At 43.5% G+C, this 14,200-nt stretch overlaps 1 protein-coding gene across 1 annotated transcript in view; it reads left to right on the forward strand.

The window, feature by feature from the left end:
- The first annotated feature begins 1,524 nt into the window (after window positions 1-1,524).
- Window positions 1,525-14,200, forward strand: part of LOC124716727 — a 196,940-nt gene continuing 184,264 nt past the window's right edge. The window contains exon 1 of the mRNA XM_047243270.1: window positions 1,525-1,675. Coding sequence (XP_047099226.1) covers window positions 1,525-1,675 — 151 coding nt within the window. The remainder of the gene's footprint in view (window positions 1,676-14,200) is intronic.

The following is a 14,200-nucleotide window of genomic DNA, read 5'->3' on the forward strand; positions in this document are numbered from 1 at the left end:
ATAAAATAAAGTGTTATGGTTTAGGCGCCAGTTTTCCTGAATGAACAACGAAAATTAAGTAAGCGACGAACATCTTTCATCTTTTTGTGGGGGATGTCAGAGAGGAAAAGTTTCGTAAAGGTTTGAAATCACGTGTAAAGTCTGCAAAAAGTCACTAGTGCTCTCATTCACAGATGCTGGATGAATGAAGTATGGCTACTTCCGCTTCATGAGGTACACTTCCTTTCTCCCGCACCCAAAACCCTTTGGTTCTTAGAAATATATAAGATAGCCTGTTTTAATTCAAGGTACAAGCAACCCTCATTGCAAATTTTATCTATACACTTGCAGCCGTTTCAGCGTGAAGGGGTAACAGACATACTACAACGTACAAAAACTTTCATTTTTATAGTATATGTAAGATATAGAGTGACAATTATTGAACTATGTGAAAAAAAACCTAAATTAGTTACTAACTACGGCGTACATACACTTTATTCAACATGTAAACGTCACTACCCCTTTTCGGATGTAGGCTGTGACATGTTCGATATTCGTGCCATCATTGGCGATTATGTGACGCAGACGAATAGCGAAATTCTACACTAGCCGGTGAAGTGTCGGAACATCGACGCGGTCGATGACCTCCTGAATGTCTGGTTTCAGCTCAGCATTGGTTTTGGGGTTATTGCTGTACGCACTGTCTTTAATATAGCCTCACAAAGATTAGTCGCATTTCTTCAGATCCAGATATGGCGGCCAATCGAGACCCATGCCAGTGGCCTCTGTGTGCCCCAGAACACGAATGCGGTCCTCAAACTGCTCCTCCAGGGCATCAAACACTCTCCTGCTTCTATGGCGGTCGAGTTCCGCCATTCATGAAGCACATATTGTCAAAATCAGGATGACTTTGGAAAATGGGGATGAAACCATTTTCCACAACCTTCATGTACCGTTCGGTAGTTACCGTGCCATCAAGGTAAATATCGCACCGATTATTCCGTGATTGGATATTGCACACCAGACAGTCACCCGTTGAGTGTGAAGAGACTTCTCGGTCGCGAAATGCGGATTTTCAGTCCCCCAAATGCGCCAATTTTGCTTGTTGACGAACCCTCCAAATGAAGGTGGGCTTCGTCGCTAAACCAAACTATGCCAGCGCATACTATTTCCCAGAGTGCCGCGTGGCCAGCAGTTTGAACATCCTAACACAAACCGTAATGACGATTTTATTGCACGTATTTTAATAATATTGTCTCCCTGTATAAGATAACAGGTATAGCGTCAATCACAGGGATGAACAAATTTATTGTTACAATGAGCGGAGTTACCTACAACCTCTCTCAGTTGGGGAATCAGTGTTAAAGAAAGTCAAGCGTCGCAATTCTTATGTCGGAAACTAAACCTTCACTTCTGGTCGTCGTTCTTCCTGTGGTTTTCCCATCCTGCGGAAAGACTTCCGCTACGAGAATCCTTATAGTGGGCCCGCGGTGCCTGCGATGCTCACTGCGTGTGATTCCCTCTCGGCCTCAACAACAACTGACAATGCATCCATTGGGGGTAGCTGCTCCGTTGCTGGTTTTGCTGGCGGCGAACGGCACTACGGTGCTCGACTGTGTCTGCCTTAAGATCTACACCTCCAACTTCCAGGGCTACGGTGCAGACTGGATATATAACGCCTACTGTGCAGGATCCAGTGAGTACTTTCTCGTATAGCACTGATTCACACTACTTTAATCACCGTCCAATGACATATATCGTTATCAAACAAGATAACACATTCACAGTCTGACAGCAAATGACTGTGACATTCACCACACATCAATCGACTTTGTCCAGCCTTTCGCGTGTGACCATATGGTACGAGGTGCGGTTTGGAAGGCTGAAAATAATCATAGGTGTTGATATACTTTTCGGGATGTGAGGTCGTGGTCCAAGAACTTTTCTGCTCCTTACGTTTCGACCAGGACTGCGCTGGTTTTCCTCAGTGGCGCTTCTCCGCTGAGTCGGCAAGACTCATGGAAAGACATGAGGAAAGTTTCCAACCGATTTCTCATACACAAACACCAGTTGATCGGCGTTGCCTGGTGAAACGTTGTTGTGATGCCTCGTGTAAGGAGGAGAAATGTGTACCATCACGTTACCGACTTTGATAAAGGTCGGTTTGTAGCCTATCGCGATTGCGGCTTATTATATCGCGACATTGCTGCTCGCGTTGGTCGAGATCTAATGACTGTTAACAGAAAATGGAATCGGTGGGTTCAGGACGTTAATACGGAACGCCATGCTGGATCCCAACGGCCTAGTATCACTAACAGTCGAGATGACAGGCATCTTATCCGCATGGCTGTAAAGGATCGTGCAGTCACGTCTCAATCCCTGAGTCAACAGACGGGGACCTTTGCAAGACAACAACCATCTGCACGAACAGTTCGACGACGTTTGCAGCAGCATGGACTATTAGCTCGGAGACCATGGCTGCGGTTATCCTTGACACTGCACCACAGGCAGGAGCGCCTGCGATGGTGTACTCAACGACGAACCTGGGTGCACGAATGACAAAACGTCATTTTTTTCGGATGAATCCAGGTTCTGTTTACAGCATCATGATGGTCGCACCCGTGTTTGGCGACATCGCGGTGAACGCACATTGGAAGCGTGTATTCGTCATCGCCATACTGGCGTATCATCCGGCGTGATGGTATGGGGTGCCAATGGTTACACGTCTCGGTCACCTCTTGTTCCCATTGACGGCACTTTGGACAGTGGACGTTACATTTCAGATGTGTTACGACCCGTGGCTCTACCCTTCATTCGATCCCTGCGAAACCCTACATTTCAGCGGGACAGTGCACGACCGCATGTTGCCGGTCCTGTACAGGCCTTTCTGGATACAGAAAACGTTTGACTGCTGCCCTGGCCAGCACATTCTCCAGATCTCTCACCAACTGAAAACGGTTGGTCAATGGTGGCCGTGCAACTGGCTCGTCACAATACGCCAGTCACTACTCTTGATGAACTGTGGTATCGTGTTGAAGCTGCATGGGTAGCTGTACCTGTGCACGGCATCCAATCACTGCTTGACTCAATGCCTAGTCGTATCAAGGCCGTTATTACGGCCAGAGGTGGTTGTTCTGGATACTGATTTCTCAGAATCTATGCACCCAAATTTCGTGAAAATGTAATGACATGTCAGTTCTAGTATAATATATTTGTCCAATGAATACCCGTTTATCAACTGCATTTCTTCTTGGTGTAGCAATTTTAATGACCAGTAGTGTACCGTCATACTTAGTCCTGTTACATACAAGTTAAGTTTCCAAATCACTGTATGCAACTTCAATATATATGACTTTTGCAATACAGATGGTGAACGTTATCCCATTCAGTGAATGATTAGTTTACGAGTAACAGTTAAGAAAGGCACGTAGCTAAAGTATCACACTAACTTTCGTGCCTTGTCACTGCATATCCATTCCTGATACTTCGACGCTTAAGACTTAGAAATTCACCACGACATTTAGTGACGTTCAATACTATGGTTTAATTAATATTCCTTACGGTATATATAGTTCTCGTTCCAACATAACTGACAATATGGTAGACAAATATACCAACGGTGCCGGCACACATTGCCTTTTCTTTCTACCCATAGGCATTGAAACTTATGCCCGCCTTTAATTCAAGCTGGCCGATCCTATTTCATGAGATCTTGACGCCAATTTAAGCTAACTTTAATATTTATGGAATACAGTTTAAAGTATTCTTCCCTAGGCAGATAATGTTGACCTTGTTGCTCTAAAGAATCTTTTTTATGAGAACTATAGCGCTGCCCGCTTAGTCACGCTGTATACAGTGTAGCCTTTGAGATATTATTCCTATCAAAGGTTAGTTTGCTGACAATATCCTGTAAGTGCTTGATCTATGTCGGTCAACAGCACGTAAGCGTGATGATGGGGCCGTTGTGGGCCCAGTCACACCCTACTTTAAATACTAGGTTCTGATTTATGCTATTAACATACGTGAGACATTTACTCTTTGCTCGCTATTAGACCATATCCGTAATTTATGTTCCCGTTCAATAGGGAAGAATACAGCTTATGTTCATATTATTAGCTTGACCTTTATCGGTCAATAGTACATAAGTGTGTTGGCAGTTGCGTTGTACGTTCTGACACACCCTATGAAACTTCCTGGCAGATTAAAACTGTGTGCCGGACCGAGACTCGAACTCGGGACCTTTGCCTTTCGCGGACAAGTGGTCTCCTGCGCAGGAGAGCTTCTGTAAAGTTTGGAAGGTAGGAGACGAGGTACTGGCAGAAGTGAAGCTGTGAAGAGGGTGCGTGAGGCGAGCTTGGGTAGCTGAGTTGGTAGAGCACTTGCCCCCGAAAAGCAAAGGTCCCGGGTTCGAGTCTCGGTCCGGCACACAGTTTTAATCTGCCAGGAAGTTTCATACCAGCGCACACTGCGCTGCAGAGTGAAAAGCTCATTCTGACACACCCTACTTTAAATATTAGGTCCTTATTTCTTGGTAGTCTATGTGAGAATTCCAAGACGCTCACAATAATCTTCATCCTAAATAGTTAATAGCCTTGTAGGCAACATCCTAAATAGGTAATATCTGATACACTAGAGTGTGTATTTCGACAATTAGCGTGGCATAACATATTTGAATACATAGGGTCTTGAACCCACTGCTAACTAATAATCAATCTTTTCCCTTAAGAGTTTTGTTCCACGTCACCCTTGTGACTACATACAGTGGACGATCGTACATATTATATTTATAGTTAGTGTATGTTTGCTTAAGTTATTACAGATTTCCTAAACACAACGTTGACCACCTGTGTATAAAGCCATAAATGATGCCCTAAGCTTTACACACCCAGTCAGCCATAAATGCGTGGTAATGTAGTGTCATAATATAACAACCTTAGTCAAATTTCGCGTTAACAAAGTGACGTATTACTCCATGTATAATGGAAATTATTTTATTTGCACCTTCTCCTAACCCTGAGAAGTTCTCGCGTTACTGACATATAACCTTGTTCATCCCCCGCTTGAGATCGTGCGGAAGCATACCAACATGGAGGTGGTCATATGTGGTTTTTAATCTAACAAGCTGAACGTAACGTCTAAGTAAATTTCGTATCAGTTAATAAGGTCTAGGTTTACATTTAACGCTCATCGGGATTCTATCTACTTAGTGCCTTGTTCCCTCACAAATTTCTACATATACATCTATTTCTACGTGATTACTGTGCTATGACAATAAAGTGCCTGGCAGAGGGTTCAGTGAACCACCTTCAAGCTGTCTCTCTACCGTTCCACTTTCGAACGGTACGCAGGAAAAACGAGCACTTAAATTTTTCTGTGCGAGCCCTTATTTCTCGTATTTTATCGTGATGATCATTTCTCCCTATGCAGGTGGGTGGCAACAGGATGTTTTCGCAATGGGAGGAGAAAACTGGTGATTCAAATTTCATGAGAAGATCCCGTCGCAACGAAAAACACCCTAGTTTTAATGAGTGCCACTCCAAATCACGTATTATGTCTATGGCACTATCTCCCCTATTTCACGATAATACAAAACGAGCTGCCCTACTTTGTACTTTTTCAATGTCATCAGTCAGTCCCACCTGATGCAGATCCCACACCGCACAGCAGTACTCCAGAATAGGGCGGACAAGGGTGGTGTAAGCAGTCTCTTTAGTAGACCTGTTGCACCTTCTAAGTGTTCTGCCAATGAATCGCAGTCTTTGGTTTGCTCTACCCATAATATTATCTATGTGATCGTTCCAATTTAGGTATTTGTAATTGTAATCCCAAAGTATTTAGCTGAATTTACAGCTTTCAGATTTGTGTGACTTATCCCGTAATCGAAATTTAGCTGATTTGTTCTAGTACTCATGTGAATAACTTCACACTTTTCTTTATTCAGGGTCAATTGCCACTTTTCGCACCATACAAATATTTTATCTAAATCATTTTGCAAGTTATTTTGATCATCTGATGACTTTACAAGACGGTAAATGACAGCATCATCGGGAAACAGTCTGAGACGGCTACTCAGATTGTCTCCTATGTCGTTAATAGAGATCAGGAACAATAGATGGCCTGTAACACTTCCCTTGGGCAACGCCGGATATCATTTCTGTTTTACTTGATGACTTTCCTTCTATGACTACGAACTGTGACCTTTCTGACAGGAAATCACGAATCCACTCGCACAACTGAGGCGATATTCCATAGACAGTTACGTTACAAGACGCTTGTGAGGAACAGTGTCGAAAACCTTCTGGAAATCTAACAATGTGGAATCAATTTGATAGCCCGTGTCGATAGCACCCATCAGTTCGTGATTATAAAGAGCTAGTTGTGTTTCGCAAGAATGGTATTTTCTGAATCAGTGCCGACTGTGTGTCCATAAATCGTTTTCTTCGATGTACTTTATGATGTTCAAATACAGTATACATTCCAAAACGCTACTGCAAATCGACATTACTGATATGGGCCTGTAATTCAGTTTATTACTCCTCCTTCCCTTTTTGGGTATTGGTGTGACTTGAGCAACTTTTCAGTCTTTAGGTACGGACCTTTCTGTGAGCGAGCGGCTGTATATAATTGCTAAATACGGAGCTATTATATGAGCATACTCTGAGAGGAACCTGACTGGTATACAATCTGGACCGAAGGCCTTTTCTTTATTAAGTGATTTAAGCTGCTTTGTTACACCGAGGATATCTACTTCTATGCTTCTCATCTTGGCAGTTGTTCTTGATTGGAATTCAGGAATATTTAGTTCGTCTTCTTCGGTGAAGGAGTTTCGGGAAACCGTTTTTAATAACTCTGCTTTAGTGGCACTGTTATCAGTGACTTCGCCGTTGTTATCGTGCAGTGAAGGTATTGATTGCGTCTTGCCACTGGTGTGGTTTATGGTTTAAGGTTATAGGTAATTTCTCAGTACATAACATAAAGACAGCCAATGGCAGGCACCTTTGACTTTCCGTGATCCGCCATCTTGCTCGGCACATATCCGCGTGCCACAGTCAGTTCCAACGTAGCGTCCACGGTTAATCGACTGCTTTCCACGAAGGGGCTGTTCCTCAGCTAAGTAACGTAGGTTGACCTGGTATCACGGTACTTAAGCTTTTTATGTTCGACCGTGTCTTATTCTGGCATGTATTAGTTTATTTTATGCTTCTGATGAAGGCTAGGTTAACTGAAACCTGGGTAAAGACCAGTAACATTTCGCAACTGAGGCGGATTCTTGAAATATTAATTTATCACAGTTGCTGACTGGGCTGAAACACGTTAAAAGTTCCTAGGTGTCTGTCACCATCGTAAAGATGTCGTGCAAATCTGTCCGATCCCCCGTGTGCGGCCCGCCCGCAATGCTGGAACGTGTGAACACTCTCATTCGAAGTGATCAACGCGTCACACGCACCTCGCTGCTCAACTGTCCGTTTCTTTTGTTAGTGCTGGCACACTCATCTACCCGTAGGGGTACACAGATGTGTGTGCCCACTGGGATCATCTCCACTTAAGAGAAGACCATAAAGATCAACGAAGGACCATCTGTGTGGAACTGTTTGCTTGCTACAGGGCTGATAGTACCATTTCTTATCGAACATCGTCACGGGCGATAAAATGTAGGTTCATCACTTCGCACCGGAAACGGAACTGCAAGCCATGGTGTGGCGTCATATCACATCTCCTCCGTACAAAAAGCTTAAAACCGCAGCCACAGACGATAGAATCATGATCTTCTGGGCCTCTGAAGGAGTTATTCTCTTTGATACTCTCCCTCATGGTTGCGGGCTTTCAAAGAAATTAATGGTGGCCTTCAGCTTAGAGTTGAAATATTAAAATTACAATGAAATGAACACCCTGAGCGTTGACAACCGTCAACAGGGACAGATGAAAATGTGTGGTCCGACCGGGACTCGAACCCGGGATCTCCTGCTTACATGGCAGATGCTCTATCCATCTTTTTTTGTCTTTAACCACTTTTATTTAACCACTTTTTTCCATTTTTTTGTTTTTTTCTCTATCCACTTTTTTTATATACATCCTTTTTTCCAACAATCCAATTTTTATTAACCACTTTTATTTTCTTTTTATTTTATATTTATTTTTATATTTTTTTGTATTTTTAGGATGGTCAGGGCGTGGTACACGCCGCACTAGCAGTGGGGTCTCTTCACGGCACTGCCAGTGCGTCGAGGCCCAAACACCTTCCACACCATTTTCATGTTCCCTGTTGGGACATAGCACTGTGCAGAAATCTTAACACAATATTCCCATTCTCCGATGTAAGAAAGACGAAGAAACCTCTTCTCTGAGTAGAAACTGAACACTGATAAAAACTTAACAATTCTTCTCGAATCACACAAATACGTTGGAAGTCGAACACGAGTAATTTTGAAAAAATGTTTTGAAAAAAGAAAAAAAATGTTCCGGAAGCAAGGTAATAGTAAATAAAAATAAGAAACCAAGTGACTTTTAATTTTCTTCTGTTCGTTCTCGTTCAAGGTGTTGTAGTGGTTCCACATATTTAACCAACACCCATTCTTTCAAAAACGATCTTCAGCATGTTGCCGTAGTGCTTCTTGTGGTTGCGATACGTGCTGATTTTTGCATATTCACACTTCATGTAAACGCGGAATTCTATCTCGTTGTCCGACCCAAGTTTGTGGATGACATAACTAACATATTTTCCCAGTAACCTGGTCTCAGGAGGAGCGATGGCGTTTTATATTCCGTAGAGGATCTGGTGAGAAAGGCAATTTTTTGCCTGATCCAATTCCAGTTATGCACATTGCCACCACAGGTGAATCTGTGGCTGAGTGTATCCACCTGATTGCATTTTCCACAAACGGGTGTCTGTTTTAAACCGATCCCATACAGTCTCTCGTTGGTGCTGATGACATGATTAACTGTTTTGTACCATGCGGAAATAGCGTCTGTACGTAGCCTGGCATAGTTGATGTTCCGCCACACAGCTTTCCAGTCACAATTTGGGAATTTCGTTTCAATTTTGTTTCTACCTTCATTTAACTTCCTTTCAAGTATGATGTCACGCGCTGTGATACGTGTGTTGCTTCTGATTTCGTCACTAAGATAACTTGCTTCGAGGAAAAAGTTCCTCACATACTGCAGAGGGGCATTAATCCTTAGCACATCAATCGGTGCTTGCAGGCTATGGGGTGTCACAGCCTCAAAGAGCTTTGCGGTTATACATTGTGGAAGTTCTCTGAGTATATGGAAAGTCCGTTCGAGGAACAGAGCAGACGCTTTATTGCGAATATCCACCAAATCGAGGTCCCCGTTTCTGACATCCAGTATAACGGTAGTCGCACCAACCCTGAATATGTCTCCTCGCCATAAATAATTGGTAACAGTGGACATGATCCCTTTCGCTACTAGTTTAGGGATTGGAAATACCTGTGCAGTGAAATACGCTTTAGACAAAACGCAGGAGTTGATGAATCTGACTTTTTGCACCAGGTCCATAGTTCGATGGATGTTCTCCATTACAGCACCATGAACTTTCCTCCTAGTTTCCGTCCAGTTAAAAGCAGCCATCCTCATCGGACATGCCATTAAGGTTATTCCCAAAGCTTCATGTTTGTTGTCTTGTTTTGCCCATGCCAGTCGAAGGTGATCTAGGCCCCGTAGATACAATATTTGACTTTTGTTTTCATTTGCTGTCGCTCCCGACGCTAGACAATATCTTTGGATTTCTCTTTCCAGTGTAACTGTCTCCTCCTTATTCCTTATTACAACGCCCACGTCATCAGCATAAGCTCGTATGACAGTTTTCTCACCACTCAATGTTACACCCGTTAATCTTCCGTGGGCAGTGCGGAGGAAGGGCATTAAAGATACGGAAAATAAAAACATAGATAAGGGACTGCCCTGTGGAACCCCTCGCCTTATCTGTATGGGTTTAGATGTCTGGCCATTGATTGCTATTTTCGCATTTATACCTGTTGCAATATTCCATAGCATGTTCACAATCTGGGGATGGAAAGCCATTCTTAACAGCGTCGCAAATCTATAAAGATTAAAGCACATTTTATACTTGTCACTGAGGTAATTGCAATGACGTCTCTGTATGCAGATAGACTTTCGAATATCGTTCTGGTCGGAGAACAAGATTGATGATGACTCAATATTTTGTTGGAAAAGGCAGAGAGTCTTTTCTTGATAATACGCGAAATTATTTTGCAATCAGAATTTAGTAGCGAAAGAGGCCGAAAACTGTTTAAGTTGGTTTTGCCTTTACTCTTGGGAATCAGTACTATTTTACTTTCCTTAAACTCTGCAGGGACCGGTTTTCCGTTCAGGACCTCATTTCCCATGGAAGTGATGTTGTCCCCAATTATAGACCAGTAGCGGGCATGAAACTCCACAGGGAGGCCATCAAGTCCCGGAGATTTTTTGAGAGGTGAGTTACGCACTGCCTCATGCACTTCATCTTTAGTAATAGGTGACAGGATGTCAGCGTTGTCTGTTCCCGACAATTGTGGACCTGCTGCATCTTCCACTGTGGTAGGGGCATATAAGGTTTCATAGTAACTGTGGACTTCGTCCAGTATTTCTTTCTGGCATGTGAGCCTCGTACCAGTATGCGTCTGGACTTCATCAATTAAAGTTTGACGTCTGTTTTTAGCATGCCGCACCAAGTGATACAGAGAAGCTGTTTCATCTGCTACGACTGATGTGGCTTTCGACTTAATTTTGTGTCCCTCCATCTGCTGCCGTTTAATGCTTAATAACTTGGCTTTTATTTTTTGATATCATTCAGACGAATTACGTCATCATGGGCCTGTTGATATAAGTCTCTTAAAACTTTGTAATAAAAACTCCATTTTGTATTCCTCAACTCCCTCGCCTCGCTGCACTATACTGCATGACAACTTTCCGCAGCCTTGGTTTAGCCCTCCTAGTCCACCAGTCAATGACTATTGGGTGCTCGTCTACTGTGCGGAGGCACATAGTCCACGCTACTCTTATTTCCTGTTCCAGTTCTTCGTCAGCTAAAACAGAGATATTTAAATTCCATTGGCCTCTGAATCGATGGGTTGGCTGTACACTTAAATTAAAGCAAGTTAAAAGTGTACTGTGATCGCTAAAATACACTGGAATAGTTTCAACGTTTAATAAATAATTTTGAAAACTTGGTGACACGTAAATTCTATCTAGTCTGCTGCGGAAGTGGCTGGTTGTATACGTGAACCCGACTGACGTCGGGTGCTGAAGCTCCCACACATCCTTAAGGTGTAGATCACTTACTAACTTTTTTTAACTGTGGCGAGTAGTTGAAGTTGGGTTGTTGATCTTTCTGGTTTAAAACACAGTTAAAATCTCCACCTAGTATAAGAGAACACGGATTTTTCCTCAATAAATAAATCAGTTCATCTTGAAAAAACTTCGCACGATCCAATTTGTGGGAATTTCCTGATGGGGCGTAAAGCACTGTCACACCAAAAGTTTTTATGCCTATGGCTCTTCCTGATTCTAATCGTTCGATTTCAGTCACCGGAATGCCTTCCCTTATAAGAATGGCTGTACCGATATTGGCTTCCGTAGAAACATTAACAATTTCAAAAAAGCCTGGGATCCGAAATTCCGTTACCACAACTTCTTGTAGCAGCGCGATATCTGTCCCGGACTGGTAAAGAATTCTTTTAGTGCTGCCAATTTCAAGGGTGACTGTATTAATGTTAATAGTAGTAATGTTATAAGCTTGCATCACAGACATACCAGAAGAAGCTATTTGGGATGAGGATCGGTATGATTATAGCAGCAACGTGCTTCCCTACAAGGCACGATCTTTACAAGCTGTGTGCCAATTACATGTACTAACTTCCTAGAAAAATTCGCACTGCTTTTAAACAAAGAGCTTGCGAAGAAAAGTATCCTGAAATCCTGACAATGCATTGCTATAAGTCACTGTGGCCCTTCTCTTTCTCCTCTTCAGTGTAGGCCCTCATGACTTCATATTTAATGTTCTTTTTCTTGATGTCTTTCTTCTCTGGTGTGGCTTTCGCTTGATGACGCGTGACAGCAAGACCCGGTGTCGGTCGCAGCCGCCGGCGGTGGCCGTCTGGCGCAACGGCCGAGGCTTGCGAGTCGTCGATATTTGGTTCCGGCGTGGTGTCTGTTGTGTTGTCTTGCTGGCGAGGCGGTGATGCTTGTTTATTTCCTCCTTCGGTGCGGCGTTGCGCTTCGGAGTCAGCAGGTTGTTTACTTGGTACTTCCTCGTACTGTTCGCACTGTATGGGCTGTGCACTTGATGCGGTTGTTGCAGCTGTGACCTCAGGCTCAGGGTCACATGTCCGTGAAAGGTCACTACCAGCTGCGTCACTATTTGTTCGTGGCGGTATAAGTCCTTGTGCGGAAGTGGGAGCCACATCGACCTGCATTCCATCTCCTTTTTCCACTTGCAACAGATCTTCAGGACTGGGCTTCGGCTTCCTGGCAACGGGTGTTTCACAGGAAGAGTCCTCATCAACATTTTTTTCAGTGTCCTCTAGAGGACGCTTTTTAGCGGGAATCTCGCTGTCACGGGACGGAATTTCAGCAGTTAATGCAGGTTTTAAAGACGGAAAGTCATTAACATTAAGTGCAACATTTTCAGAGGCAGTAACAGGATCCACGACAGCCGCCGGCTCTCTTGTATTACTGGCTGGCAACAAATCGTTGACTGTTAATTTCCGGCGTTGCGTAAGGTTATTTGTTAGCACAAAAACACGGCGAGGGCAGTCCTGACGGAGGTGACCAGACTCGTTACATACATGACATGTAGGGGTTTGCCCTGAGTACATAACATGCGCCTTGTGCCCGTCAACAAAGATGTGGGAGGGAATGTTTGCCTTCACTTCCATCTCCACGGAGCGAATGCCGTTATAGCACTGCAGCTTGAAATGCGAAGCCCACCTTTCGTTGACTATTTTCCTGACAACCCCATACTTTGAAAGGACATCTTGAATTTTCGAGTTGTCTACTTCTATGGGAATATTCAAAACCCTAACATTCCAAATTACAGACTCGGAATTCCGGAGTTTGACAGTACTTTTAGTACCATCACGGTGTATAAATTCCGTTTCCTAACCAAATTTTGCCAGAAAGCGGTCTACACCATCGCAATCGTTAAACTTTACAAAAATGCAGTATTCATCAGAGTCTAGCTGCATGGTATGAACGGATTCAGAATGAAGGCCAATTACCTCGGTAATCCAGTCGTGTATTTTAAGTGCAGAGGGCTGTACTCGACGGGTGCACTTGTCGAAGGTGAAAATCACGGGGTTTTTTCTCACGGAGTTTGCCATATTGTTCTGCAGCGAAGAAATCTCGGACAACGCCGAAATCCCAACGGCACTACGTAGAAAGACGACACGAACGAAGACCAAATGCTCAATTGATAACGCTTAATTCACGTGCAAAAAGTCAATAAACGATCACGAAACACGAAAACCCTGGTGTAAACACTGAACGTTCACGGAGCAAACTTGAGGAGCGTGCGACCGCTGCGACAGCTAAAGCCAGACTGCTGAGCCACCGAGGACACAGAGGATAGCGCGACTGCAGGGATTTGTCTCTGGCACGCCTGCCGCGAAACCCACATTCTCAACGTATTCTCCCGCGCTACGTTCGTAGTGCCCCCGCCCATTATACTCATTACTCGCGGCGCGTTGCCGATTCCCGTAAGAGTTCGGGCACTGTTTGTCCAGAAGAAGATGGTCAAGTAGCCGGTGAGCCTTAACCATATATATACTAAGATGGTATCTGTTCTTTCGTACATGTTCCGAAAGAACAGACAACATCTTAGTATATATATAGAAATATTAAAAGTTTTGGCTGGTTTCTTTGTCTAGGGGCTGGGATACGTAGTTGCCGCATTACAAGCCAAATACTGCTGAGTCTACAGTATACAATTTCAATATACACACGAATCGAATGGTCGAAGGTTCCTATCACTCGGCAATTGTGAATTTTGAATGCAACATAGAAATTTATAAATGAAAGATTGCAGTTAAATAAAATCTGCAGATACTATTTTTAACTACTTTAAATGATGAGTACGAAAGCAGAAGTACCTTTAAGAATGCCGCTTATTACTGCAAAACACTTATTGGTTACCGTTGGTTCAGCAATTAAATAAAATATAAGTTGAATAACAGGGAGACAATAGATTCCTACTTCACGTAAT

The sequence above is a fragment of the Schistocerca piceifrons genome, chromosome 9 (genome assembly GCF_021461385.2).
Source record: "Schistocerca piceifrons isolate TAMUIC-IGC-003096 chromosome 9, iqSchPice1.1, whole genome shotgun sequence".
In the NCBI taxonomy this organism is placed as follows: Eukaryota; Metazoa; Arthropoda; class Insecta; order Orthoptera; family Acrididae; genus Schistocerca; species Schistocerca piceifrons.